This window comes from Trypanosoma conorhini (genome assembly GCF_003719485.1).
Source record: "Trypanosoma conorhini strain 025E chromosome Unknown Tco_14.4_contig_00126, whole genome shotgun sequence".
In the NCBI taxonomy this organism is placed as follows: domain Eukaryota; phylum Euglenozoa; class Kinetoplastea; order Trypanosomatida; family Trypanosomatidae; genus Trypanosoma; species Trypanosoma conorhini.
The window spans coordinates 12253-36541 of NW_021704213.1; the positions used below are offsets into that span (position 1 = coordinate 12253).

At 62.6% G+C, this 24289-nt stretch overlaps 9 protein-coding genes and 1 pseudogene across 9 annotated transcripts, besides 25 other annotated features; all 10 read right to left on the bottom strand.

The window, feature by feature from the left end:
* Positions 1-497: 497 nt before the first annotated feature.
* Positions 498-2396, bottom strand: Tco025E_02971 (uncharacterized protein; the record flags this gene model as incomplete). The annotated part of the gene is made up of 1 exon (XM_029369894.1): positions 498-2396. The coding sequence occupies one exon, from the start codon at positions 2394-2396 to the stop codon at positions 498-500; it is 1899 nt and encodes a 632-aa protein (XP_029229992.1).
* A 103-nt stretch (positions 2397-2499) lies between these two features.
* Positions 2500-2543: a sequence feature (A-rich).
* Positions 2544-2553: 10 nt separating this feature from the next.
* Positions 2554-2586: a sequence feature (G-rich).
* A 40-nt stretch (positions 2587-2626) lies between these two features.
* Positions 2627-2649: a microsatellite.
* Positions 2650-2724: 75 nt separating this feature from the next.
* Tco025E_02972 (40S ribosomal protein S24e) lies at positions 2725-4020 on the bottom strand (the record flags this gene model as incomplete). The annotated part of the gene is made up of 1 exon (XM_029369895.1): positions 2725-4020. The coding sequence occupies one exon, from the start codon at positions 4018-4020 to the stop codon at positions 2725-2727; it is 1296 nt and encodes a 431-aa protein (XP_029229993.1).
* A 12-nt stretch (positions 4021-4032) lies between these two features.
* Positions 4033-4073: a microsatellite.
* A 293-nt stretch (positions 4074-4366) lies between these two features.
* Positions 4367-4411: a microsatellite.
* A 44-nt stretch (positions 4412-4455) lies between these two features.
* Positions 4456-4484: a microsatellite.
* Positions 4485-4709: 225 nt separating this feature from the next.
* Positions 4710-6131, bottom strand: Tco025E_02973 (uncharacterized protein; the record flags this gene model as incomplete). Its single annotated transcript, XM_029369896.1, has 1 exon — positions 4710-6131. One exon carries the CDS (start codon positions 6129-6131, stop codon positions 4710-4712), a length of 1422 nt encoding a protein of 473 aa, XP_029229994.1.
* A 95-nt stretch (positions 6132-6226) lies between these two features.
* Positions 6227-6245: a microsatellite.
* A 68-nt stretch (positions 6246-6313) lies between these two features.
* Positions 6314-6355: a sequence feature (GA-rich).
* Positions 6356-6655: 300 nt separating this feature from the next.
* On the bottom strand, positions 6656-9811 carry Tco025E_02974 (ATP-dependent RNA helicase DHX8; the record flags this gene model as incomplete). Its single annotated transcript, XM_029369897.1, has 1 exon — positions 6656-9811. One exon carries the CDS (start codon positions 9809-9811, stop codon positions 6656-6658), a length of 3156 nt encoding a protein of 1051 aa, XP_029229995.1.
* Positions 9812-9845: 34 nt separating this feature from the next.
* Positions 9846-9867: a microsatellite.
* Positions 9868-9985: 118 nt separating this feature from the next.
* Positions 9986-10020: a sequence feature (A-rich).
* A 50-nt stretch (positions 10021-10070) lies between these two features.
* Positions 10071-10104: a microsatellite.
* Positions 10105-10154: 50 nt separating this feature from the next.
* Positions 10155-10176: a microsatellite.
* Positions 10177-10368: 192 nt separating this feature from the next.
* Positions 10369-10402: a sequence feature (A-rich).
* A 138-nt stretch (positions 10403-10540) lies between these two features.
* Positions 10541-10577: a microsatellite.
* A 21-nt stretch (positions 10578-10598) lies between these two features.
* Positions 10599-10633: a microsatellite.
* Positions 10634-10694: 61 nt separating this feature from the next.
* Positions 10695-10735: a microsatellite.
* A 355-nt stretch (positions 10736-11090) lies between these two features.
* Positions 11091-11150: a sequence feature (A-rich).
* Positions 11151-11311: 161 nt separating this feature from the next.
* Positions 11312-11371: a microsatellite.
* A 178-nt stretch (positions 11372-11549) lies between these two features.
* Positions 11550-15173, bottom strand: Tco025E_02975 (uncharacterized protein; the record flags this gene model as incomplete). Its single annotated transcript, XM_029369898.1, has 1 exon — positions 11550-15173. One exon carries the CDS (start codon positions 15171-15173, stop codon positions 11550-11552), a length of 3624 nt encoding a protein of 1207 aa, XP_029229996.1.
* A 369-nt stretch (positions 15174-15542) lies between these two features.
* Positions 15543-15567: a microsatellite.
* Positions 15568-15609: 42 nt separating this feature from the next.
* Tco025E_02976 (putative serine carboxypeptidase S28) lies at positions 15610-17064 on the bottom strand (the record flags this gene model as incomplete). The annotated part of the gene is made up of 1 exon (XM_029369899.1): positions 15610-17064. One exon carries the CDS (start codon positions 17062-17064, stop codon positions 15610-15612), a length of 1455 nt encoding a protein of 484 aa, XP_029229997.1.
* A 166-nt stretch (positions 17065-17230) lies between these two features.
* Positions 17231-17274: a microsatellite.
* Positions 17275-17452: 178 nt separating this feature from the next.
* Positions 17453-17485: a microsatellite.
* Positions 17486-18038: 553 nt separating this feature from the next.
* On the bottom strand, positions 18039-18376 carry Tco025E_02977 (hypothetical protein; annotated as a pseudogene).
* Positions 18377-18582: 206 nt separating this feature from the next.
* Positions 18583-18599: a microsatellite.
* Positions 18600-18634: a microsatellite.
* A 448-nt stretch (positions 18635-19082) lies between these two features.
* Tco025E_02978 (putative terminal uridylyltransferase 3) lies at positions 19083-21785 on the bottom strand (the record flags this gene model as incomplete). The annotated part of the gene is made up of 1 exon (XM_029369900.1): positions 19083-21785. The coding sequence occupies one exon, from the start codon at positions 21783-21785 to the stop codon at positions 19083-19085; it is 2703 nt and encodes a 900-aa protein (XP_029229998.1).
* A 415-nt stretch (positions 21786-22200) lies between these two features.
* Tco025E_02979 (uncharacterized protein) lies at positions 22201-22869 on the bottom strand (the record flags this gene model as incomplete). Its single annotated transcript, XM_029369901.1, has 1 exon — positions 22201-22869. The coding sequence occupies one exon, from the start codon at positions 22867-22869 to the stop codon at positions 22201-22203; it is 669 nt and encodes a 222-aa protein (XP_029229999.1).
* A 50-nt stretch (positions 22870-22919) lies between these two features.
* Positions 22920-22958: a microsatellite.
* A 348-nt stretch (positions 22959-23306) lies between these two features.
* Positions 23307-23341: a microsatellite.
* Positions 23342-23799: 458 nt separating this feature from the next.
* Positions 23800-24289, bottom strand: Tco025E_02980 (40S ribosomal protein S24e; the record flags this gene model as incomplete). Its single annotated transcript, XM_029369902.1, has 1 exon — positions 23800-24289. A coding segment is annotated over one exon (490 nt), but the record flags the coding sequence as incomplete, so codon positions are not given.

Genomic DNA, 24289 nt, shown 5'->3' on the forward strand with positions numbered 1-24289 from the left:
GACAACAGGAGAAAAAAAAAAAAACGAAAGAAAGCCGAGGCGTCATAAGGGGGGCAGGGATATAAAAGAAAACTCCGTTGGCGTTTCCACCGGCGTCCCCATGGACGCTCTCTCTCCCTCGCCCTTCCTCGCTTTCTTTCGTGGTTTGTTTCCCAGTCGGTGCCCTTCGCACGCCCACACGCGTACACACACTCTGGTCTCTAAGCTCTGTTATCAGGCCCCCGCGTCCGCGGGGCAGTCACCCAACTGTCTCTCGCTGGGTGGGGGGTGGGGAGGGGCACATCTAAGCCCGTCCACGGGGGAGGGAAAACGTTTTCAAAAAGAGCGACTCACACAGTTCGGTCACTGCCGCCGCCAACACCGTCACAGGCAGCGCGGCCAGCAGTCAGCCGTGGGAGAACGACGTAAAGAGAAGCATCCCCCCTCGCCATGTCTATTGTGTATATATTATACGGCTCGCTCTCTCTCTCTCTGAGCGTGTGCCTAAGGCCCGCCGGCTAGGTTTGACACTCCAGCGCCACCTCGTACTCCTGCTGAAGTGCGGCCATGTCGGATGGGATGACCGTCATGCTGTTCTTCAGCTGGATCAGGTAATTCGCCACCTGTGTGGGCTCCGTCGTCAGCATCATGAGACGCTGGACCTCGGTGAGCTGCTCCGGCTGCAGCTGCTCCGCAAGCTCGTCTTCGAGCAGCATCTGCGTCACCATGGCGACGTCCTGGCCATGGTACAGGCGCTCGCCTCTCCGGCCGCCGCTTGCGTCGTCCACCATGGGAATTGTGCGGCCGGCGTTGCGGTCAACAAACATGCTGAAGTCCACGAGCCTCTCCCAGTGAACAGGCACCAAGAGAGTCGCTGGCAACTCCGTCGCGGTGCTCCCGCGCCGAATGGCTAAAAAGACGCGATTGAGCCCTCGCAAGTCAGCGTGGACTGTGCGCGTTACCACGAGATCCGAAAGCATGCGGAGGAGAAGCTTGACGCAGGTGGGGAAGGAGCGGACGGACAAGGGGACCGTGGAGAGCGGCACCGCAGTGTAGCCCTGCGGCATGGTGATCACCGTCAAGCCGCCATCGCTGTAGCGATAGCCCGCCACGGTCACAGAGGGTGCGACGAGAGACAAACCAAGCGCTGCACGGTGAGCCTCATTCTCGCCCTGCCGTACCGCGTGCACGCTCCAGCTGTACACCAGGACCTGTGCAGCTTCGTCGGGCGTCTCCCCCGCACGTGCCTCATAGACATCGGAGGAGGCATGGTAACGGTACACGCGGTAGCGGCACTCGCCCAGCAGCACCGTCGTGCCAATACGCAGCTGCGGCGCCACGCCCGCAATTTGCCTGAACTCCCCAGCAGCGCAAAAGGATTCCAAGTTGGCGGCAACGAGGGGAGCCACGAGGGCGGCCGAAATCGTCTCACTCTGCACGCCGTACACCTGGCGCGGGATTGGGTTGGGGTGCTTGAGGGTGCGGCGCACGCCCACCGTCGCCCGGCCGGCGGGGAGGAAGAGCTGCTTGGTGGTGCGCAGGTCGGAGGGGCGCGTCGTGGTGAACCGCAGCGGGTCCGTCCCCGCCGTTGTGTCGAGCGTCACCCTTGTCACGCAAAGACCGCCGCCACCCTCCCCGTCTTCCTCCGCTGCCGCCGCTGGCGCCGCTCCCACAGCGCCGTCACCGCCGTCGTCGTCATCATCATCGGCAAGGCGCGGTGGAGATGCCGTGCTGCTGCGCTGCTGCGGCGGCGCCGCATCGCCCCCCACTGGCTGTCGCTGCTGCCGCAAAGGCAGTGGAGGGTTTGTGCCGTGCGGCGGGAGCAGCCCCGCGGCGGCGTTCAGCCCGCTGTCGCGATAAATCGAAAAGGTCGACCTCCGCGCGTCACGAACGGCGGTGCAGGAGGAGCCGGTGCCCCGCGGCGACAGCGCCGTCGCGCTGGAGAACCGGCAGGAGGAGGCAGACACGTCGGTGAGGTCGTTGACGCCTTCCCCGGCAGCGTCGCCAAGGCAGCCGTGGACAAACGGAGTCGGGCGGTACGCGCCGCCTCTGCCGTGCTGCGGCCGCGGCCCTGCGGGTTCCTCCGCGGGGTCGTCGTCGCCCAGCGGGATCTCGGCGCTGAGCCGCACCCCCGACTGTCGCGTCCCGTCGCCACCCTGCCGCACACGGCGCACCTCCTGCCGCACCTCCGCCTCCAGGATCTGGTAGAGCACGGAGAGCTCGCGCCCAAAGCGGTCCTGCAGCGGGTACTTTGTGCAGAACTCCACGTTGGGGTCCCGCGAGCTCAAGAGACGCGCCCCGTCGCCCTGCCGCGAAGGCGCGGCGCCGGCGTCCCGCTCGCCCACGTACTCCTGCAGCGTCATCCGTCGGATGTGCGTCCGGTCAAAGCCGTAGACGGCCCCATATGGCGAGTGCATCCCGCGCGCAGCGACGCCTCCGCCTCACCTCCTCTGCGGCAGCCGTCACCGGTCACACGCAGACGCACGCCTCTCCCTCTCACGCCCCGCAAAATAAAGGTGGAGGAAAGGCAAAAACAAAAGCAAAAAAAAACAAAAGGAAAAAAAGTGACAAGTTGGGGAGGTGAGGGGAGGGAAGGAAAGGGGTGGGTGCATTGCGGCCCAGGCAGGAGCAGAGAGCCCGGTCGCAGGGCGGCGGCGGCGGCGGCGGCGGAGACCATGCGGCGATCACAACGCAAATCACACAACGCAGCAAGGAAAGGAAGGAGAAAACACACACACATCCGCCTCATCCCTTGGGCGGGGCGCTGTGCTTCAGCACCGTCGCGCGCACCAGCTCGCGGCACTCCGGGTACGACAGCCACTCTTCGTGGATGCTCCGCAGGGCACGCGCGATGTCCCGCGTGGTGGACAGGCCCAGGCGCAACGTCTCATCGCCAGTGAACGTTACTTCCGCGTGGGTGCCACCCGAAACTGAGATCCACAGCACCGCCCTTGCGTCCCACAGCGTGACGGCCGCGCCCGCCTCCTCGTCGGAGGCCAGTAGAAGGCTGCTCTCCTTGCCCTCCGCGCCGGGTCCGAGGGACGCCGCCACCATCGCGCGTCGCACGGAAAAGAGGTGCGCCACCATCGGGCACAGCAGGCACATGACGTGCGCCGGAGACACCACAACGTGGGCAAAGTCCGTGATGGGCGCGACGGCGCTCGCGCGCTGGGTGGTGAAGGACGTGGAACGCAGAGCGAGGGGCAACTTCCCGAGACCGTCCTGCGCGGCGGGGGCGAAGAGCAGCGCGAAGACCTTCAGCAGCCGCAGCATGCGTGGGACACGTGTGGGGACGTAGCTGCCGGGGGCGCTGTGGACCAGCATGGCGCTGCGGAGGACCACCAGCAGGTGCCGCAGGTACCGCGACACCTCGCCCGCGAGGGTCACGGTCTCGACGAGGTCGTCGCCGTCGGGCGAGAGCATCACCTCCAGCATGTGGCGCTTGTTCACCACGTTCGAGCTCTGCGTGTCGGCGGACTGAATCACGGCGGCGCTCTCCATGGCAAGCGCCGACATGTACGTCGACAGCGCGAAGGCGTCAAGGACGCACTCAGGCAGCGCCGCGGCGTACGCCCGCGCGTCGCAAAAGGCGACGATGCGCAGCGACGGCACCCGCTTCACGGTATTTCCCACCCGCAGAAGGCCAAAGACTAAAACGTCCATCAACGCCGACAGCACCTGCGGGGAGGCGGCGGATAACTCCTGCAGGCACACCACCGTCACCTGCCGGTGGTCCTCCGCGAAGCCGGGAGGCACCGACGCCATGGTCGCCGACTCCGCCCGCATGAGAAACCCACAGAAGGCCTCTCGTCTAGTCTGCTCGGTGATGCGGAGCTCCAAGTACGTGGGCCCTTTTGGCATGGAGGTGACGGTGCTGTTACTCCCGCCGTCGTGCATTACGAGGAGGTGCGCCGATGGGACACAGCAGCAAATGGAGACGAGCACGTACAGCTGTCGGCACTCGCACAGCACCGGGTGGTGGGTGGCAGGCCACTGCCGTGAGAGCGGATCTGGAAAGCATTGATTGACATTGAGCCGCATAACGCAATACTAATAGATATATACAGGTATATATATATTTATATATACTTATAGACGGGTGGGTGCGTGCGGTCTGGAGGGGGAAAGTATAACTAATCGTGCGATGCACCCTCGTCTGCCTCTAGTCTACTTCCCCAACAGCACCTTCCTTTTTTTGTTTTCTTATGCGCCTCCCCCGCCCCTTGCGGTTTGGTTGGTGCCCCGCTACGCCTTCAACCAGAGAGCGGGGAGCAGCATAAATGCATGTATGCAGGCGCGCGCGCACACACACACACAGTCCAGAGAGAAAGAGGGAAAAAGAAAAGGCAGAGGGGAGGAGGGGAGGCCCATAAACCCGGCACTAGCAACAACACGCTCGCACACACACAGACACACAGACAGAGAGACAGACCTACAGGCACGTGCTTCCAGGTGTGCGGCGCAAAGACGGGTAGAAAAAAAAAAAACAACAACAACAACAACAATGCTTCAAAGGCAGCTGCCACCTCTGCGCAGGAGCAGCGGCGGGAGGGTGGCGTTACTCTACAATTCATCCGCACGCTCAAACGGCGACTCTAGCGCGGCAACCTGCCGCCCCACCTCCTCGTCGTCGCGCTCGGCCCCTTCGGGTGAGCGGCGTCTATGACGGCGATGACGCACATGGCGACGCTGGTGGGGACCACGCGGCGACTCCGCTGTCTGCCCCGCCTCTACGCCCCCCTCCCCGCCCGCTGCCGCCCGCGGCGGCGCGAACTCCTCCTCCTCCTCCTCGTCCTCCTCGTCCCGCTCCTGCAGCCCACCGCCCTCGGCGTCGAGGCTGCGGCGGCGGCGGCGGCGGCGGCGCCTTTTGCGCGGCCGGTGCTTCTCCGCGTCCCCCGGCTGCGGGGGGCCTTTCGCCAACTCGCCGCCGTCGTTGGCGTCCGCGACGTCGTAGTCGCTGGTGCCGTACTCGCTCCAGAACTGCGCCCCGAAGTCGGGGTCGTCGAGGGCCTCGTCGAAGGCGTCACCGTCGCCGACGCGGACGGCGTCGTGGGCGGCCGGCGAGAGTCCGTCCACGACGAAGAACTGATCCGCGTCGTCCGGCGGCGGCGGCGGCGGCGGCGCGGGGGGGCGGCCTGACGCCGCCACAAGAAGCCGTTCTCCTCCAGGTCCGACGCACGCCCAAAGTGGGAGCGCAGCTGCTCAAACTGTTCCTCCTTCATCTCCGCGGAGAAGCGCTGCCGCATCTCCTCCACCTGCGTCTCGTACTCCGCCTCCGTCATGAGGGCGTAGCTGCAGACGATGCGCACGCCCTCGCCCCGCGAAAGCGCGGCATGGGCCTCGCCCAGAATTGTGTCCCGCGCCGTCGTGTGAAGGCGGAGGGCCGGCTTATTTGTTTTGCACCGCACCCCGCGCCCCTCCCACGGGACGGGGGCCTCCGAGAAGAGCACAATCTCGCGGCTGTGCGAGTTCCACGTGAGCACGGCGGCCCCTACGCAGTAGATGCACAGATTGATTAGCGCGGCGGCGAGGGCCCACTCGACGGGGGTTGAAAAGATGTTGTAGTCGTCGTACTCCGATGCAAGCAACAGCGCTGGGTTGCTGGACTCCAACTGCGCCGCGCAGGCCAAGACAGCCTCCTTGTAGAAGCCCCGCACCGGCTGCGTGACAAACACCAACACGATGAGCACGAAGCAGTAGAGGAAGGAAAAGACGCACAGGATGTGGTAGAAGGGCACATGCACGCCGCAAATGCGCAGGTGGCGGCCCCCTGCCGAGTAGTTAATCAGACTCACCGCGTTGTTGAGGATCGCCAGAAACAGCATCACAAGAATCGCGATGGCGTACTGCGCCATTACCATGAGGGGAACTGGCAGCGACCCACCGTCCACGCTCAGCGTGCTGAAGACCCTGCCCATTCTGATTTCCGCGCTGTAGTTGCAGTTCTCGGTCGCGGTCCACAGCCCCAGGCCCACGGTGACATTGCCATGCGTGAAGTACCCAGGGAGGCTGCTCTCCAGCCGCACGTAGAACTCCGTCATCAGTACAACGAAGCAGACGACGTCGACGGTGTTGCAAAGCTGGTAGAGTCCCTTGAGCACCCGCTCCTGCCTGCGTCGCGGGTAGACAGGGGAGGGAAGCACAAAAAACATTGTGTGCGGAACGCACAAACTAACACGGGCTTACTGCGCCCACTTCTACTTCTACTTTTGTTTTTTTTTTGCTTTCTGTTGGAGAGATCCCGCCTCGGCGGCGGCGGCGGCGGCTTTGCTGCAGACGACTGCGCCCTCCTCTCTCCCTTTCCCTCTCGCTAATCTCGCTGCGGCCTGCTGACGAGGAGGGAGCGAGAGAGAGAGAGAGAGAGAAGAAAAAAAGACGACATGCATCCACGGCGTCGGGAGGGCACGCATACTCACACACCCACACCCTCCAGCATGAGCCCGCAAAACGAAGAAGTTGTGGAGGGGCAGCAGAGAACAACAAGAACAACAACCAAATAAAGGAACAGAGGGAAGGGAAGGTAGCCGCCTCGGTGGCGGGTCGTAGAAGCAGCCGCGTGACGCGCAGCACTGGCGCCCCGCCACCCGCAACAACGACGACGCAGGCCGCTTATATTTTTAGGGCGCCCAAACGCATCCGTTGAGGAGGACAAGGCGGAACCGAGAAGAAAAGCACGTCACCTCCGGCGACGCTGTTTCGAGATCCTCCACGAGCTCCCATTTTCCCAGGCGCGCAGGATTGGGTTGAGCCGCTCTGCCCGCTGCTCCTTCGTCAACTGCCCCTTGCGCGGCCTGCTGTAGAAGGCCGGGGCAAGCTCGACCAGCCACTGAGGCTCAATCACCAGCAGCTCCCGCATGTACTCCCGATTCGTCAACTGCAACTCGTTGTACAGAACGTACTTCGGCGGTGCATCCCGCAGGCACGACGAGGGGTGGACGTACACCTCACGCCGCTCCGCCAGCGTGGCGTAGGCGACGTCTGTGATGCGCTTGGCCGCATTGAAAAAATGACCCGCGGTGATGGCCCGCCGCACCTCGGTGAGTGCGTCGTCGTTGTGGTGCGGAATCGACGCATGGCGCTTGTGTAGCATGTCGCTTAACTGCTCCCGTGTGTCACGGGCCTCCATCAGGATCCGGTGCTTTAAGAAGTTGCGCTGGCACCACTCCTCATTCAGGCCATTTGCCACCCACGCGTCGTACACGGCCAGCAACGTGATCTGATCCCCCTCCGGTTGGTGAAACTGCCGCTTTGCCGCGTCGGCCGCCTCATGCTGGTCGCGGGGCCGGTAAAAGACCCCGCGCTTCTGCACAGCAAGCATCGAGACTATCGTCAGCACGGGCTCGCTGCACCCCATGTCCACCGCCGTCAGCAGCGTTTTGCTCTGCGAGGGGTCGATGGGGAGTTGCGCCATGCGACCTCCCAGCGGCGTGAGCAATCCATCGTCGTCGAGGGCCTCGAGGTAGCGCAGCTTCTGCAGCGCCGACACGAGCGTCTCCTGCGGCGGTGGATCCATCAAGTCAAGTGCAAAGAGGTCGTTGATGCCCATGGCCTTCAGCTGCAGCACCACGTTAAACAAATTCGACCGCTGTATATCTGGCACTGTGGCGGGCTCCATGTCCATCTGGAACTGTGGCTCGGTGTACATGCGGAAGCACTTCCCGGGGCCAATGCGCCCCGCCCGCCCGGCCCGCTGCTGCGCCTGCGCCTGTGAAATGGGAACGATCTTCAGCTGCTCCATGCCTGTTTTGGGGTCAAAGACGTTCTGCTTGCAGAACCCGCTGTCCACCACAAAGTAGAGGTTGCTAATGGTGATGGACGTCTCCGCGACGTTGGTGGCCAGCACAACCTTGCGGCAGCGCGGGGGGGTGGGCTCAAAGACGCGGGACTGCACCTCCTGCGGCAGGGAGGCGGTGAGCGGCAGCACGAGCATGTCAGGCACCGGCCTCTCGCTGAGCTCGCACATCTTCTCCATCCAGCGAAAGAGCCGCTCGCCGCCCAGCTCAATCTCCTCCTGCCCCGTCAGGAACACCAGCACGTCCCCCGGCGGCTCCTCCAGGTGCAGCTTCATCACGGTGCGGAGGGCGCAGTCCAGGTAGTCCTCGGTCGGCTCGCGAAGGAAGTTTACCTCCACAGGAAAGGCGCGGCCCTCAATGAAGAAGACGTCCGCGACGTTGAAGTAGTTGCAGAACTTCTCCCGCTCCAGCGTGGCGGAGGTGACGATCACCTTCAGCGTCGGCCGCTTGTGCGTCGCGTTGCGGACGATGGCAAAGAGCAAATCCGTGTTCACCGACCGCTCGTGCGCCTCGTCGAGGATGATGACGCTGTAGCGCTGAAAGGTGTCGTCGAGCAGGGCCTCCCGCAGCAGCATGCCGTCCGTCATGTACTTAATCTTCGTCAGCGAGGAGGTAACGTCGCGGAAGCGGACGGTGTAGCCCACCTCCTCGCCCAGGCGGCAGCCGTACTCGTCCGCCACGCGAATGGCGAGCGTCTCCGCCGCCACACGGCGGGGCTGCGTGCAGCATATCATCCCATGCTTGCTGTAGCCGTGCTCCGCAAGGTACTGCGGGATCTGCGTCGTTTTGCCGCTGCCTGTTTCCCCCACCAGCACCGTCACGTTGTGGCTGTCCACGTGCTGAAGAATCCGGTCACGGTAGGCGAAGATGGGCAGCGACTCACGCTGCTCCGTGAGGCTCTGCGAGGTGAAGGCGGGGCCGAAGCGGGGCTTCTCGCCAAAGCTGTGCTTCATCCACGGCGGCAGTCGCGAGGGCAACTCCCGCGCGGAGCGGAACCCCCCCGCAAGGTCCTCCGGCCGCTCCAGCAGCTCATGGTTGAGGAGGTCGTTGCCGCCGCCGTTGCCGCCGCCGCCGCCGCCGTACCGCTCGTCCTCCTCCCATGCGCCGTCGTTCGGGCCCCTGTTGTGGCTCCCGGGGCCGTCGTCCATGCCGCCGACGCCACGCGTCTGCTCCGTCAGCCGCTGCAGGCGCCGCTCCTTCGCCCGGAGAATCTGCCGGTCCTTGTTGCGCAGCTGCTGCGACATCGCCGCACGCTTCATGCTGTTCGTCTCAATCTCATCGGCGTTCGCCTGCTGCATGGCTCGTCGCGCGATAATCGCCTCCCGCTGCACCGGCGTGCTCGCCCGCATCAGCTGCTCCGACGGAAGCAGGGCACGGTAGTTGATGGGCCGGTGCCGCACCAACCCGCGCAGGAAGCGCGGCTCCTCCTCGTTCAGCTCCACCTGCTCCACCTCCTCGTCGTCGGTGCGCAGCTGCAGCAGCTCCGACTCGTCCAACAGGCCGCTGCGCACCAGCTGCGCCAGCTGCATCTTCTCCTCCGCCCGCACCTGCATCGCCGCACGGCGCTCCGCAGGGTCGGTCGTGAGGCTCGCGAGCGCCCGCCGCCCCCTCTCGTCCTGCTGCGCCGCGGCATCCTCCTCCTGTTGCAGCAAGTCACGCCGCAGCGCCGCCTCCGCCGCGCCCCGCTCCTTCTCCGCGATCGCGAGCGCACCGGCCTCGAGGCACTTCGGCCAGTCGACGCCGCGCAGGTTCGTCTGCAGAATCCGCACCAGACCCCGCAGCTGCCCCAGCGGAACGGCGGGCTCGTCCTCCGCCGCCGCACCGTTGATGGCGGAGTTGAGCGCCGCGAGCAGCGCCTCCTCATCCCCGCCGCCGCTCTCGCGCAAAAAGAGTGCCACCAACTCCTCCACGTCGTCGTAGTACCCCTCCGCCTGCTCCACGCTCTCCGGGCGCCCGAGCAGGTGTTCCAGCTGGCGGTACAACTCATTCTTGCTGTAGATCAGCTGCAGGTGCCGCAGAAGGGACTGGTCCTCCTGCATTTCGGACCCGTCGCCCCGTCCCCCTCCCCCCCCTAACAACAACAACAACCACAACACTCCCTCGCTTCCCCCCGCTGAAGAGCCGCTAAGCCCGCCGCCGCCACACTAACGCCGAGAGGGGCAGAGCGCAGAAGAGAAGAGGCGAAGGAAACAAAAAAAAATGGCAAGCGACGCAAAAAAAAAAAACAAACAATAATAATAATAATAAACCGCGGTGGTTGCCCCGCGAGAGGGGCAAACGGTAGCCGCAGCCGCAGCACGCGGCGGGGCGGGGCGGGGCGGGTAGAGGCGGGTGAGGGATGGAGGCAACACCCGACGGTGTTCCGTCGGATGACAAACGAGGACAACAACAACAACAAAAAAAAAGGCTGGCGGGGCTGAGGGCACTCCGCTGCCTCCTGCAGAATCCACGAACGGGGCAGGGAGTAACGGGCAAAGCGGGAAAGTATTTACACTGACAGATACAAATACAAACAACAACAAAAAAAACAGCAATGCTTCACGCAGGGCACCGTAGAAGGCAGAGAAAAAGGCCAAACAAGAGAACGGAGAGAGGGAACAAAATAAAAGAAACAAGAAAAAAAAGAAAAAGACCAGCGGATGGTCTCTGGCATGTCCCATGCATAAAAAGGGAGGAAAAATAGGACGGGCGAGGAAAAAGGATCCCTCTCCTCGTATTTTTTCCCCTTTTTTTTATTGTGGCTGCGATCGCCTCCGCTGCTCCCCTCCCCTCCCCCCCCCCCACCCCACCACCACCACACCCACCGCAGGGCGAGAGGGCGACGGAACACGCACACATACAGGCACACAGATAGACACACAGAGAGGCAGATACATAAAGGCAGAGAAAGGGTCATCCACAACTTTTTCACCCCGTCAGAGGCAAACACACAAACTCACAAACACACACACACACACACGCACCGCCTAATAACCTGCACAGTGGCTGCTCAAGGACGCTCAACCGGGAAAGAGGCCCGAGGAAAGAGGGGGGAGACACTTTCTCTCCTTCTCGCTTTCTTTCGTTCGTTCTCTCGTTTCCTATCTCGCTCTCTTCTTCCTTCTCCCCGCTTCTTCTTCTGTGTGTATCTTTCTTTCCCACGCTGTCCGCGTGATAGGCGCGGGGTCGGCGAGGTGGGGCACCGCAAACAAACAAAAAAAAATTCAGGAGCTGTAAGCGGCCCACCGCCCTCCCCCCTGTTCCCTTCCCCACCGCCACCCAACAGCTGGGAGCGAAAGAGGGCCCATCCTCGTGGTGCGTGTCCCCATCCCACGCCCTAAACCAACAAACAATAAACGAAACAAATACTACGAACGAAAGTACAGAAATACACAAACATCTATACATATGGACATTTAATTATTTATGACCAGGATCAGAAATGCATGAAAAGATCCCGTACAAATCCTTGTGACTGTTTCCTTGTCGCTGTTGCTAACGCTTGCTACAACTATGCCCTTCCAAAACACACGGAAAAAGTGGAAGAGTCATATGCACAAATATATATGTACAAATACACACAGACATATATATATATATAATATAATATAATATATATACGAGTCCAGTAGTTTGCCCCTTTCTGGGCTATCCTTGCTCACACTTCCCTTCTGTGACGCCAACCAGAGGGTGCCCCTCACTCGAGGCTGGCCTTCGGTGAGGCTGGGGAGGGGAGGCTTCGATCTGCCTTTACATTCCCGTTGGCTGGTTTTGGTTGCCGCCTCCGTTCACGGAGGATCACAGCTCCGCATCGGTGCCGTCGCCGAGGAACCTGGCCACCATCTCGCGGTTGCGGCGCTGCGCGGTGCCGTTCCCATGGTGCAGCGCCGGAACTGCTGCACCGTTTAAGGGTTCCTCATCGTCGGGGTCGGGGCCCTTCATCAGCGCCAGCCGCTTCGGCACCGTGCGCTCCTTGACCCTTTCCAGCTTCACAAAGCCGTAGGCGCTGCGGCCCTCGTTGTGCAGGTCGCCAATTTCAATGAGCTTCGCGAGGTTGACGGTGAAGACTAGGCCGAAGACGGCGTGCTCGCCCTCCAGCAGCTCCACCATCTCCGTCTCGGGGTTGAACGACTTCACCAGCGCGGCGCTGCGACCCCACTGCTCCACGTCGTGCGCCTTTGTGGTGTCGTAGTTGAGCAGCAGCACCGAGTTGTTGTCCTCGCGCCGGGTGGCGTCCATCAAAATGGTGTCAAGGTCGTCCAGCTCCACGTCTTCGAGCAACTCCACCTGAATCGTGTCGGCATCACCCGCGCCGTCGCCACCAGCGCCACCGCCGCTGGTGCGCTTCAGTGTGCCCTTCGTACTGCTCTTTGTCGGATTGCGGGATTCGATAAACATGCGGCAAACCTGCGCGAGGAAGCGGGCGTCAATCTGCTTGTTAATGACCGTGAGCGAGACGTCCACGTCGCGCCACGCAAAGGCCTGACTACCGCGCCGGCGCTGGTCAGCCATCGTCTTGAGGTAAGCCTCGTAAAAGATCTCCTCCGGTGAGTAGAAGAAGCCGAGCTGGGCGAAGGCCATGGAAAGAGCCTGGAAGTGCGGGGACGGACTCACATGGAAGATGTTTTGCACCGGCAGGATGTGCAGCGGGAAGTCGCGGGTGTACTTCAATGGGAAGCGAGACTCGCATGGGCCGTCGCGGCGGGTCAGCGTGATGCAGCCGGAGCGGCGGTGCTTCGCGTCCTCGTCGAGCAGCACCTCGTGGAGGGTGCGCAGGGGGACGGGCCAGCTGCGGAAGTAGCTGTGCGGGTTGCTGCCCATCACCATCACACTCTCCGTCGCCGCGGTGTAGCCGACGATGATGCCGGTGGAGCCGAACGGGTGGGAGGCGCCGAAGATGTCAATCTTCTCCTTGTTGAACAGGACGAAGAGCACCCGGTTGGGGTTCTGCACGCTCTCCACGACGAGCTCCTTGAAGTCCTCCCACGGCAGCCGCGGCGCGCCGCTGCAGCACCGGTCGGTGTGGTACGTCTGCACATCCATCGAAAGCCCAGCGGCGGCGATGTACGTCGTAAGGCACACCGCCAGCGACTCCACCGTGAAGTACCGCAGCATCAGGGAGGAGATCTCAAACGGCAGCGCCATGACAACGTCCTCAAAGGTGGTGAAGATGCCCAGCTTGGTCATCGCGAGCGCCACCATCGTCGAGCTCAGCGGCAAGGACGGGAAGTGGAAGGTCTTGATGATCTCCGCGTGCTCGCCGCCGAGCGTCTCCTGCTCGTGCAAGAGCTCCAGGCGATTTTGCACCGTTGACGCAATGCGCCGCGGGGCCCCGACGAGGCCGGGGTCGGGCACAAACCCCAACACCTGCGAGCCGCCGCAGGTGCTGCTGTCACTTGACTTGTTGCGCGACGCCGCCTCACGGGACTTGGAGAAGATGATGTAGCCGTTGGACGTCATTGCCTTGTGCAGGCGGTCCAGGGAGCAGCTCCAGGTCTGCATGAACTTCTTGGGGTGGGCGTCGATGAGGAGCACCATCTGCGTCTCCACGTCGTAGCCGGCTAGCAGGCACCACTGCGGGAAGTTCGAGATGTTCAGCACATTGTGCGCCACATTCGCGTTGTACATGATGGCCATGATGTGCTCCGGCACCTCCGGGTCCTCGTTGGCGTTCTTCACGTCGATGATGATGGACTCCAGCTCGAAGACGGAGATGGTCGGCACCGCGTCCTCGCGGGAGATTTTTGTCAGCACCGGGTAGACGGCAACGTTGTAGTTGCGGTTGGTGATGCGCACGTACTCGCGTGCGTAGCGGAAGACCTCGCCCAGCGGCAGCGAGCCGTCAATCAAGACGTCGGCGGGGAAGCGCATCTTGCGGACGATGTCCGAGACGGGCAGGCCGTTGCCGTACCCGTGCGAATTCGGGCGCACCCCGCCGAGCAGATGCATCGCCCACGACACGGCGACAATGTGAGGGCTGATGTGCGTCGACACCACGGAGGCGTGAATGCCCTGCAGCGTTGAGCCAATCACCTTGCCGCTGCTCAGCTCCGGGGTAAACATGATCTGCGCCTCATCCTGCGTCATCGCGGGCACATTGTCCTTGCGGAAGATGCGAATGAAGCCGCGGGCACGTCCGCCTTCCCTGACGGCCGTCATCGCCTTGTAGAGTGCGGCGGCCGGAACCTCCATCAGCTTCACGTGGAGCGACTCCCCAACGACGCCCGCGGCAAGTGTCACCATGAGCTGCACCACGTTACGCACGTCCACGACCACGGCGTAGGCGCCGCTGTTGTTTGGCCGGTAGCAATGCGCGGCAGGGCGGGCATTGACAAGCGCCGACGCCGCCAGCACAGTGTGACCCTCATCCTCGTCGTCAAAGGCGTCCACGAGGGTCTCCTGCTCCAATACATAGGGGTCGTAGTTAACAATACGAATCAGCTGCGTCTCCTCCTCGCAGTCGTGTGTGATGGCCTTACTGAACTCCGGCAGCTGCATCCGCCGCTGCCGGTCGCCGACGTCGTTGTTGCCGAGTTCCACCTGACCGAGCGTCGGCGAGATGTCAAAGTGCATCACGGAGAGGCTATACTCGTTTTTGAAGCGGTTATCCACACCAATGAAGTCGCGTATGATGTCTGACATCACCGGCAACCCCTGAACGCCACCGTGCAGGTAGTGCAGCGGGACATGTGCCGCAAAGAAAATATCCTCCACTGTGACGCGCTTCTTGCGGTCCTTGCATCCCTTTTCGCCCCCAAGCAGGTAGGAGAGCGCCACCGCCGCCGCCCCAAAGTGGCTGCACTCCATCAGGCTGGCGTCATCCTCCGGCCGCTCCAGCTCGTAGCTCTTAAAGAAATTCATCCGCGCCTTGCGGATCTCCAGCACCTGCTGCCGGGTGTGCTTCGGTTGCAGCCCCGTGGAGGAGGCCAACTTTGAGACATCAGCGTTGCTGCTGTTGTTGTTCGCCGCCGCCGCCGCGTACGAGACGCCCACCGACGTCGAGCGGGGATTCGCCCCTGTGGAAGTTTGATTCTGCCGCTGACTCGCCGCGGCTGCGGCTGCGGTTGCGCTGGTGGCGCCCGTCGTCGTCGAGGTCGCTGTTGGCAGTGAGGTCGGCGACAGCGGCGGCGGCGGCGGCGGCGGCGGCGGCGGTTGCTGTTGGCCTCCCGCCGCCGCGGCGGAGGTGGAGGCGCCAAACGAGACCTGCGACAGCCGGTGCGTCCCGCGCAGCGACGGCTCGAGCGCGTCCTCGCCGGCACCCGGGTGCTGATCGGTTGAGCCGCCGGTGTTGGTGTAGATGCGGTCCTGCTCCAGCGTGCGCCGGTTCGCGCGCGCCACCTCCTCGAGCTCCGACAGGGCGGACTCCCACTTGTTGAGGTGCGCCTCCACGGCGAGGCCGGAGTTTGACTGCCCACTCCCCATTTCCGTGCCGCGCCGCCTCTCTCTCTCTTGCTCGCTCGCTTCCTGCTCCTTTTGTCGCTCTATAACACGCACGCTTGCTTCCGCTCCTGCTCGCCTTGCGCCTATCCAGTGCACGCGGGGGCGGCGTGTGCCGTGAATACTAACCTATGTACACGCGTAGCGTATGTACGCACACCTTCGCGCGCGTGCAAGCCCCGGCGGCAGGGAACGGAAGGGGAGGGAGCAAAAGAAGACACAGCGGACGGCAGCGTGTTTTCCCACGGCACCACGACGAGGCGGCAAGCGGCACAGCGCGTTGGGGGGGAGGGGGGGGAGGGAAGTTACGCACAGAAGAGTACGAAGGCAAAGTGAATAACGCCGACGACACTGAAAAAAAAAGCAAAAAGAAAAAAAACGATCAAGGTGAGAGAGGGAGGAGGCGATAGAGCTGTGTCCACTAATTTCCTAGCCAGGCGCTCAGGTAGTTCGCCACGAGCAGCCGCTGCGCCGTGAGTGACGGTGGCTCGCTCTCGTCGAAGCTGCCGAGGTCGCCGCAGTGCCCACAGCCGTTGCACTGCGCCGTCACTTCGGGGTACTCCGCGCTCAGCGTGTGCGTCACCCCGGCCGGCAGCCACGGGTCGTCGGAGCCCTGCGTCGCCACCACGCGCGTGGCCGTGGGGTGGGCGCCGCCGTGAACGGCGTTGAAGGCGTAGGTGTCGGGAAACACCTCCTCGCCAAACGCCGCGCGGCACTGGTCAATGAAGTAGGAGGTGGTGATTTCCCTCAACCGCAGGCTGCCAGGGTAGCCTACCTGCCAGTACGCCAGCTGCGAGCAGCACTGGTAGGCCCAGGCGTAGCTGGAGTTCCACTGGTCACTGTAGGCCGCGTTTGACAGGCACTCGCTGCTGTAGTAGCACGCCCGCGTGAAGTCATCACCCCATAGCAATCGAATAAGGTCCGCGTACCGCTTGAAGAGCTCGCGCCCTTGGACGGGCTCCATCCATGCGCAGAGCATGTCCTTGAATCCGTACTGCACAGCCATCGCGGAGCCGTCCGCGAGCATCCACGCCATGTCGGCCTTGGTAAAGTAGCCGGGGGTGCCAAACGTCTGCATCATGGGACCACGGCGCTGGGGGTCGTCGTACGCCTCAGAGAAAGCGTCAAAGACGGCGCGAACGGTGGCGGCGCAGGCGCTGGGAAGGACATCCAACAGGTGCCCATCAAACGCGCTGTAGTCAAAGATGGCATTCACCACACCACTGCTGCTCCACGCGGCGTGAAAGTCCTCCGGGTACGTTGCCCGCGCCCAGGCGCTCAACGCCCCCGCGTAGCTGCCACCCACAACCAGCCACTTGAGTTTCTTCCCCACCACCGCCTCCTCGGCGTACCGCTTGAATGCCCGCAGGTCCGCGAGGGCGTTCTCCACCGTCAGGTGCTTCAGCATCGACCGATTCGTGAGGGGCGCGGGCAGGCTCTCGCCGTAGTAGCGGTGCTCGAGGGAGAAGATGATGGCCCCAACGAAGAAGCCGAACCGCCGCACGAACCCCCCCGGGGACGGGGAGGCGGGGCCCTCGCCGTTCACGTACAGCACGGCGGGGCCGGCGTCGCGGTCCCAAAAGGAGCGCTCCACCCACCACCGCTGCCTGAAGGTGCCGGCGGCGGCATCCGCGTGGTCGACGCGCTGCTCGTAGTAATTCGTGGGAGGCTCGCGCGGGTCACGGGGTTGCGGCTGCGCCCCCTCCGCAGCAGCAGGCCGCTGCCCGTTGCGCCGCAGCGCCTCACGGTAAACTTCACCCCCGCGCGCCCTTGAGGGAATGACGGAGGGATGCACCGCCGCCACTGCGCCACTGGGCGTGTCAGCCACCAGCCCCAGCAGAAGCAACAGGGCGAGAGTGCCGAAACGATACGTCATTGTTGCGCTGCAACGCTTGCTTGCCGAGGTGGGAATAAATGACGATTCCCTTGGCTGTGTTTGTGTGTTAGCGTGGGTGGCGCACCACCCGCCACAGCCTCCGCACGGAGGCAAAGAGGCAGCGAAGGAGGGAGGAAGAAATGGTAAAAGGCCTGGGAGGTGGAAGCCGCCAACGCGACCGCCACCCCCTCAGCCACGTGGCACCGCTACGAGGGGGTGGGGGCAACGCGCCAGGCAGGCAATGCAACCAGGCACACAGAAAGAGACGCATACCTGCAGCGGAGGAGAAAAGGAGAGTGAAAGAGAGTGCGCGGGGAGCAACACCGTGTCACCAACGCACCACGAGTCTTGTGTTTACCCTTCTCCACTCACGCACTCCCACACCTCGTTTTTTTTTCTTTCCTTTTTTGTTTTTGTTTTTGTGTCATCGCCGCTTGGATTTTGCGTCGTCCGGGTCCACCAGGCCCAAAAAGATGTTGCTGAGGAGCGACGCCACCCCGCTCTGTTCCTCCTGCGCCGCGCTGCAGTGCCGCACGCCGAGCTCCCGCTCCAGCGCCCGCTCCTCCTTTTGCAGCTGCTCCGTCAGCCCCCGAATTTCCGCCATCTCGTCGTTGATCTTCTCGAACGCCGCGATCTCCCGCTGCAGCTCCGCCTCGTGGCTCCTGCGGAGGTCCTCCAGCCGCCGGCGCAGCTCCTCCACCGTCGACATCCCGCCGACGCCCGTCCACCCCCCTGCTTTTCAGTGCCCGCCGGCAGACACTCGGCCCGACGGAAAGGGAAAAAATCAAGGCAAAAAAAAATGGAAGAAAAAAAAACACGCAGACTGGAGGGAGGCAGGGAGAGCCGAGAGACAAACCCAAAACGAAGCACAAGTAGAAACAAAAGTCGCTCCACCCCTCATCCAATCCACCCTTTGTGTCTTTCTTTCTTTTTCCCCCCCCTCCTTTGTATACTTCTCGTGGCGTCGCTCCGCTACTTCCCCCGTGGGCCACCGCCTCCCGCACAAGAGCCGTTGGCTTCTCGCGGCAGTTACTTGCGCCATAACATACAGAAGCGCGTTGTTTGACGCCCAGAAATGTGCCGCTTGCCCGCGCAAGAGGAGTAGCCGTGGTCGCGGTGGGTAGAGGAGGGGGGGGGAGGCGAAGGCCCAACGGGAACAGAGTGAGGGGATCAAGCAGAATAATAAGGGGCGGCGCCGGCCAAGGGAGAGGGAAGAGGACAGAGAGAGAGAGAGAGAGAGAGGTCTCACGCCGCTTTGGTGGTGCAGCACGCAACTGAGAAACTGCCCGGAGTGCACCGCGTAGCAGACGTTTTTGTTGTTGTTGTTCGTGTGTGTTTCTGTGGCTGCCCCGTTTGCGAGGGACGGGGAGGAGCGGCGTGCGGAGGCCGGCGCCGGTGTCTCTCGGGTCAGTGCACTAGGCAGCCGCGGGCACAATGTCTTCCGCAGAAGGCTCCACGGCGCCGGAAAGTTGACCCTCGCAGCCCGCTGCCCGCCGCCGCCATCGCCCGACGGCACGGGGAGGAGGAGGAGGAGGGTGTGTGTGTGTGTGTGTGTGTGTGTGTGTGTGTGGCTGCAAACAAAAAAGAAAAAAAAATTGGAGGTGGGGCCCACACCTGCTCGGCGAGAGTAAATGACACGGAAGTAGCGGGCGAGCAAGTGAGTCAAGGCAGACACGCACGCACGACGTGTCGCCGGCAGGTCTTCCCACGACAAAAGAAGAGAGTAACCGGCCGCCCCTTCCCGCTCCCCAGCAGAAAAATGGGGAAGAGGAAAAGCAAGGCAAACTCCAATGCACGCGCCCACCCGCCTCCGTGGCCGCTCAAGACGAGCACAGAGGCACACACACACGCACCCGCAGGTGGTGGGACACGGATGCCGCAAGCAGCAAACAAAAGCCCGAAGAAGGGCAGGGCAAACATCAACTCCTCCTGTGGATTGCATTTTTACGTGGACATGTCACCATCCCCCCCCCTCCACTCCCCCGTCCCCTTCATCATGCCTGCCGTCCTTGCTTTGGCTACCCCGCCTCGTACACCTTCCAACAGTCTTCGCAGTAGCTGCCTGCGTCCGTGGCGCGGTTGTTGGTGGGCCACAGAATAAGATTCTGCTTCCCGCACTCGCTGCAGGTTCCCCTGAAGGAATTCCTCCCACGCACCACGGCAGTCGTCGGTGGTTGCACCCCCACCAGCTGTTTCTTCCGCACCACCGTCTCCCCCGCCGCCTCCTGCAGCTGGCAGACACTCCGCAGCACATCCTGCAGCTCCGGGTGCTGCACGAACGCTTCGAAGAAGGCGTCATCCCGCAGCGCCGTCGGAAGCAAGTTCCTCAGCGCCAAGTGCATCTCCGCACCCCCCATGGCCGAACCGCGCCAAGCGGGCGCCAAGGCGTCCGCGTGCAGCCGCAGTAAATCGCACTCCGCCGCGGTGCGGAAGGCACGGCCGCATGCAGTGAAGTACGCCTCTCGGACCGCCGCGGGGACATTTTCCACGGCGATCCCCAATACACCTGCCGCCTTCATCTTCTCGTCCGTGTCATGCAGAAGTGAGCGAGGCGGAGGCAATCTCTCCGTGACGTCGGTGCCCCCGGCGGCCTCCTCACACGCCTTACCTGCACCGTCGTCGTCATCGGCAAAAGCAGCAGCGGCCTCCGCAGCATCTCCGGCGTCCGCATTACTGGGGCCAACGTGGCGCTCCTCTATATTGGGGCGGTTGGTGTCTCCGCCGCCCCTGCGGACCCTGCCGCAGCTGAGCTCCACCAGCGTCTCGCAGAGAGAGTCGAGGGAGTTCTGCACCTCGTAGTAGGCCAGTGACTCCCCATCGAGGCGCGAGAGAATATACTCCCGCGCCTCCGCGAGCGACATCGACGTCAGCCCCTCCTCGTACACGAGGCGGTGCAGAAGCGCCCGCAGTGCGACGCTTGCCGTTGCCCGGGCATCCAACAGGAGCCGCCCTGGCCGGCCGCCCACCACGCAGCCGAGGGCGACAACAAACTGTGAGAGCACAAAGGCAAACTTGTCGGGCGAGAGGTGGCGCCCGAGGTTCAGGTCGTCCTCGTACGGGTCCTCGATGCACATGCGGTACCAGACGCGTTCCCGGAGCCTATTCGACAACACCTCGGCGGCCTGCAGCCAGCCAAGACTCTCGCGTGTCACGTCGCCGTGCGACACGCGCAGCGAGACGACGCGCTCGTCCCACGGAAACGCGAGATAGAAGGCGAAGAACCCCGCCACGCAAGAACCGAGTTCCTCCCGCAACTCCGCCAACGCCGAAGACTCCGAAACGCTCTCCATGGACGCACCGCCAGTCCACTCATCTCCCAGGAGCGGGATGTATGGCACCTCCTGCTGGGTAGTCGACGGCACGGGGTGGATAAGTGCGGGGTCCACGTATTGGAGGACACCGCGCCGCAGCAGGTAATACACCCAGAGGATCGTGACAGCGTACGACGTCAGATACCCCCTCAAGCCGTTGTTAATCCCACTTCGTTTGCTCCACCGCTTGAGAAACGCCAGACCTGCCCGAGCCACAGGCCGCTGTGAGAGATACTGCCGCATAAACCAGCTGTTCCGCACCCCCAGTGGCCTGCAGCTGACGTCAAAATCGATGGAAAAGATGTCCGGTAACTGATGGCCTGACTTCCAAGTTTTTACGATGCCTCCCAGCCCTTTTGGCGTGGTCCGGTAATACCGCAGTGCCTTCTGGGCCGTGTTAAAGTGCAGCGTCAGCTTGTCCGGGCCATCCACCATCACCCCAATCTTCCTTTTCATTGCCACGGTCGTAAACTCGTTGTACGCCCCACGGTCCGGCTCCTCCAAGAAGCAGTACTCAATTTTGTAGCCCTGCATGAGGTCCGGGAGAAGCAGGGGGGGTCGCACGTTTTGGGCCCGTTTCACGACAGGCACGCGTGTCTTGATGACAACCTCCAACTCACTGTGGAGAAAGCCAGAATTGCGGAGCGCAGAGGCCAGGCGCAAAATGCTTCGACGCTCGTCATTATGGTCCCACCCGCCCGCCATGAACCGTTCCAGGAGGCGGGGCTCCAGCACCGTGAAATCGGCGTCGCTGACGCCGTCCCAAGAGCCGGAGGCGACACAGCTCCCAAAGAGAAACGCCGTTGCGTCCCAGCAAACACTCTGGGCAACACCATTCAGCTGCTCCAAGGCACGCTGGATCAACCCAAACGCCGCTGGGCCCTTGTCCAGCTCAGCAACACTCTCGAGCACGAAGAGGCCAAGAGCGCTCTGGTGCTCCGGGAGCAGAGGTGCCGTGAGCAGCGCCGGCGCCTCCACCGCAAGAACATGGCTGCACCAGTGCTTCAACGCCGCGTGGTTACTTTGGTGGTGCAGCTGCTCTTCCTCGTAAATTTTCTCGTTGCAGAGATCGCACCGGACGAAGGCCTGGCCCTCCACGTTACTCCCCTCCAGTGCCTGCTTGGCGTGGGCCGCTTCGTCCTCCCCGACCGGTAGGGGCGCCTCTGCGGTGCCGCTCAATTCCGCCGCCTCGTCAGTTTTCACGACCTCGGCCATGTGCCCCTGCTCCACCACCTCCGGTGCCTCTGCGGCCGCTGCGGGAGGAGCCTCTGCCGTGACGAACGTCCTCTCCCGCTTCTCCTCCCCCTTCTCCTCCTCCCGCTTCTCCTCCCCCTTCTTCTCCCGCTTCACCTTCTTGCTCTTGTTCCTCCTACGGCGCTGCTTCGCATGCGCGTTCGTGTCCTCCAACATATCCTTCCGTCGCTTCCGCCTCACACACCTGCCAGGCAGACCCAACAGGAAAAGGGAATTGGAAAAAAAAAAGGAGGGAGAAACGTTTTGATGGAAAAAAGCCGCTGCAGTGAGAAGGGGCCGATGCACCATTCAAAGCGCGAGCGACACAGCAGGACAGCCCCGTGGGCAGTAAAGCGCAGGGCACACAAGGCGAGGCCGCCCTCACAGGGTGGAAGAAAGATGGAAAACGAAAAGAAAAAAGACGGCACGGCAAGAACGCAGAAGCCACAGGAAGAAAGTAATGAGTGGGGGGAGGGACAACGTCCTCCACACTCCGGCTTGCTGGTGCGCGCCATTCACGTCGCCCCAACAGGTGCAAAGTTCCAGTTGGGAAAGACACATCCAGAGAAGCGCACGCACCCGCACACCCGGTCTACACACAGCGCTGCAGATGCGCTGCATCCTCGTTGCGAAATTCTGTCAGGCACGGGGGGGCTTTGCAGAGAGGGGTCACAAAGGCGGCATTGTTGCCCTCACCTATGTTTCTGTTGTTCATATCCATCCCTTCCAAGCCGACGCAGGGGTGGAGTGCCTTGCCGCGCAGCCCCAGCGAGGTCTCAAAGACAACGCCTTGATACACATCCTTGAAAAACAGCTGCACCCGCCCCTCATCGGTGTCAACAAGAAAGCCAAAGTTGCCGCCTGATACGGGGACAGAGAGGCGCCACAGCCGCTTACGCTCCTCGCCGTTCACCTCCACCGTGGAGGTCTGACAATTAAACATCCAGCACTCGTCGCACGACGGCGCCTCGCCGTACGTGGAGGTGTCCCACTTCTTACCCAGCTCAACCTCAAGCTCCTCCACTGTGCGAAATGCCCCCTTGGTGCACAAGCCGAGCTTGCACGCATCCGTATTTGTCGTGATTTCGTAGAATACTTTCCCGTTGCCTGGGATCAGCGTGAGGTCACCAACCACCGGCCTGTAGGGGCTTTCACCCCCGCCTTTATGTACCACCTTCGGCCCGTGTATGGTGTACGCATCGCCGGCCCGCGCCCACTCAAAGGTCACTGTGGGAATGCTCTGTTGCGCCGCGTCCTCCATGCTGGCCCGCAGTCTCAAAGACCAACAGCAAACTAGGATAAAAAAGGGACTATATATATATTTATATGTATATATATATAAATATATATTATCCCCCTTTGTTTACATGTATATAGGCCCCCGCTGCACGCCTGTTTCCTTCGCTCCCACGCACAGATGAGGAGGCTCGGGAAGAAGTTTAGGCGGCCGGCACTTCGCCAAAGCACCTGACGAAAGCACACTATAAGAAGAGGGAAGGAAGTAGCAGCCGCAGCCGCAGCCGCCGTGGCATTTGTGTCAGGCAGTAAGAAAAAAAAAAGCAACACACAAATGCGCACGAGATGGGCGTGCAAAAGCAACAAGTGGGGTCGTCCCCGGAGGCCCAGAATGGGCGAGGCACGCATACACGCCCCCATGTTTGGCTCGCCGTGCTTCATTGCTGTTGCTTTTGCCGTTCCGCGAGCGTGTGTGTGTGTGCGTGTGCGTGTGTGTGAAGCCCTGAAGAGGAGAGACGCGGCAGCCCCCGCACACGGCACGCTACCGCCAGCAGCCGCACGGCCTCGCCAGGTGGCAATCACTTCGGGCGGCCGCAGAGTCGCCCCATCACCGCCGTCACGGCGCGGCCCCTAATCCTCGCCTTGCGCCTCGTCCCACGTCGGGGGCGAGGTGCCCATCAAAGAAGAAAGTAGGGAAAAAGGAGGAGCTCCCGTGGGGCTGCAGCGCAACCAGCCGGGGGCTGACGGCCCCCCGCGCCTCGCAGGGTTTGACCACAAAGACAAGAGGAGGGGGAAAAAAGAGGACGCGGGACCAGACACGCTAATTTGGTTGCGCGGAAAAAGAAACAAAGAAATGGACTTGAGAAACAATCCATGGCACTGGCGGAGACGGCACGGCGGCAACCCCCCACAGCCCCCACCCTCCTCCTCCCCCTCCTGAGAACCGGGCGCGGCTCTACTTCTTCTTCGTCTGCATCTTGCCCTTCGCCTTGCCGCGGATCTTCTTGTTGCGGTTGCGGCGCTCCTTGATGGACTTGCGGGCCGGCAGCTTCTTCTTGCCCATGCCCAGGCGGGCCTTGCGGTAGTTGGGCTCAATGCGCTTCAGAGCGGCGAGGTCGTCGTAGATGAGGCCAAAGCCGGTCGTCTTGCCGCCGCCGAACTTCGTCTTGAAGCCAAAGACGGAGATCTGGTTCTCGTCGGCCACCTTGTAGAGGGACGCGAGGCGGCTGCGGATGAGCTTGCTGGGGACGGTGCCGCACCAGCCGGGGTGGCTCACCTCCACGATGAACTGCTTGCGGTTGAGCAGCTTGTTCACCTTGAACTGCGAGGTGCGGACCGTCACCTCCGCCTTCTTCTTCTGGAAGACCATGCTGTTTTCCTGCACACGCCCGCCAGCCCCCATTCCACACCGCGTCGACGAGGCGACGGTGCCGGCGCGTGAGAGA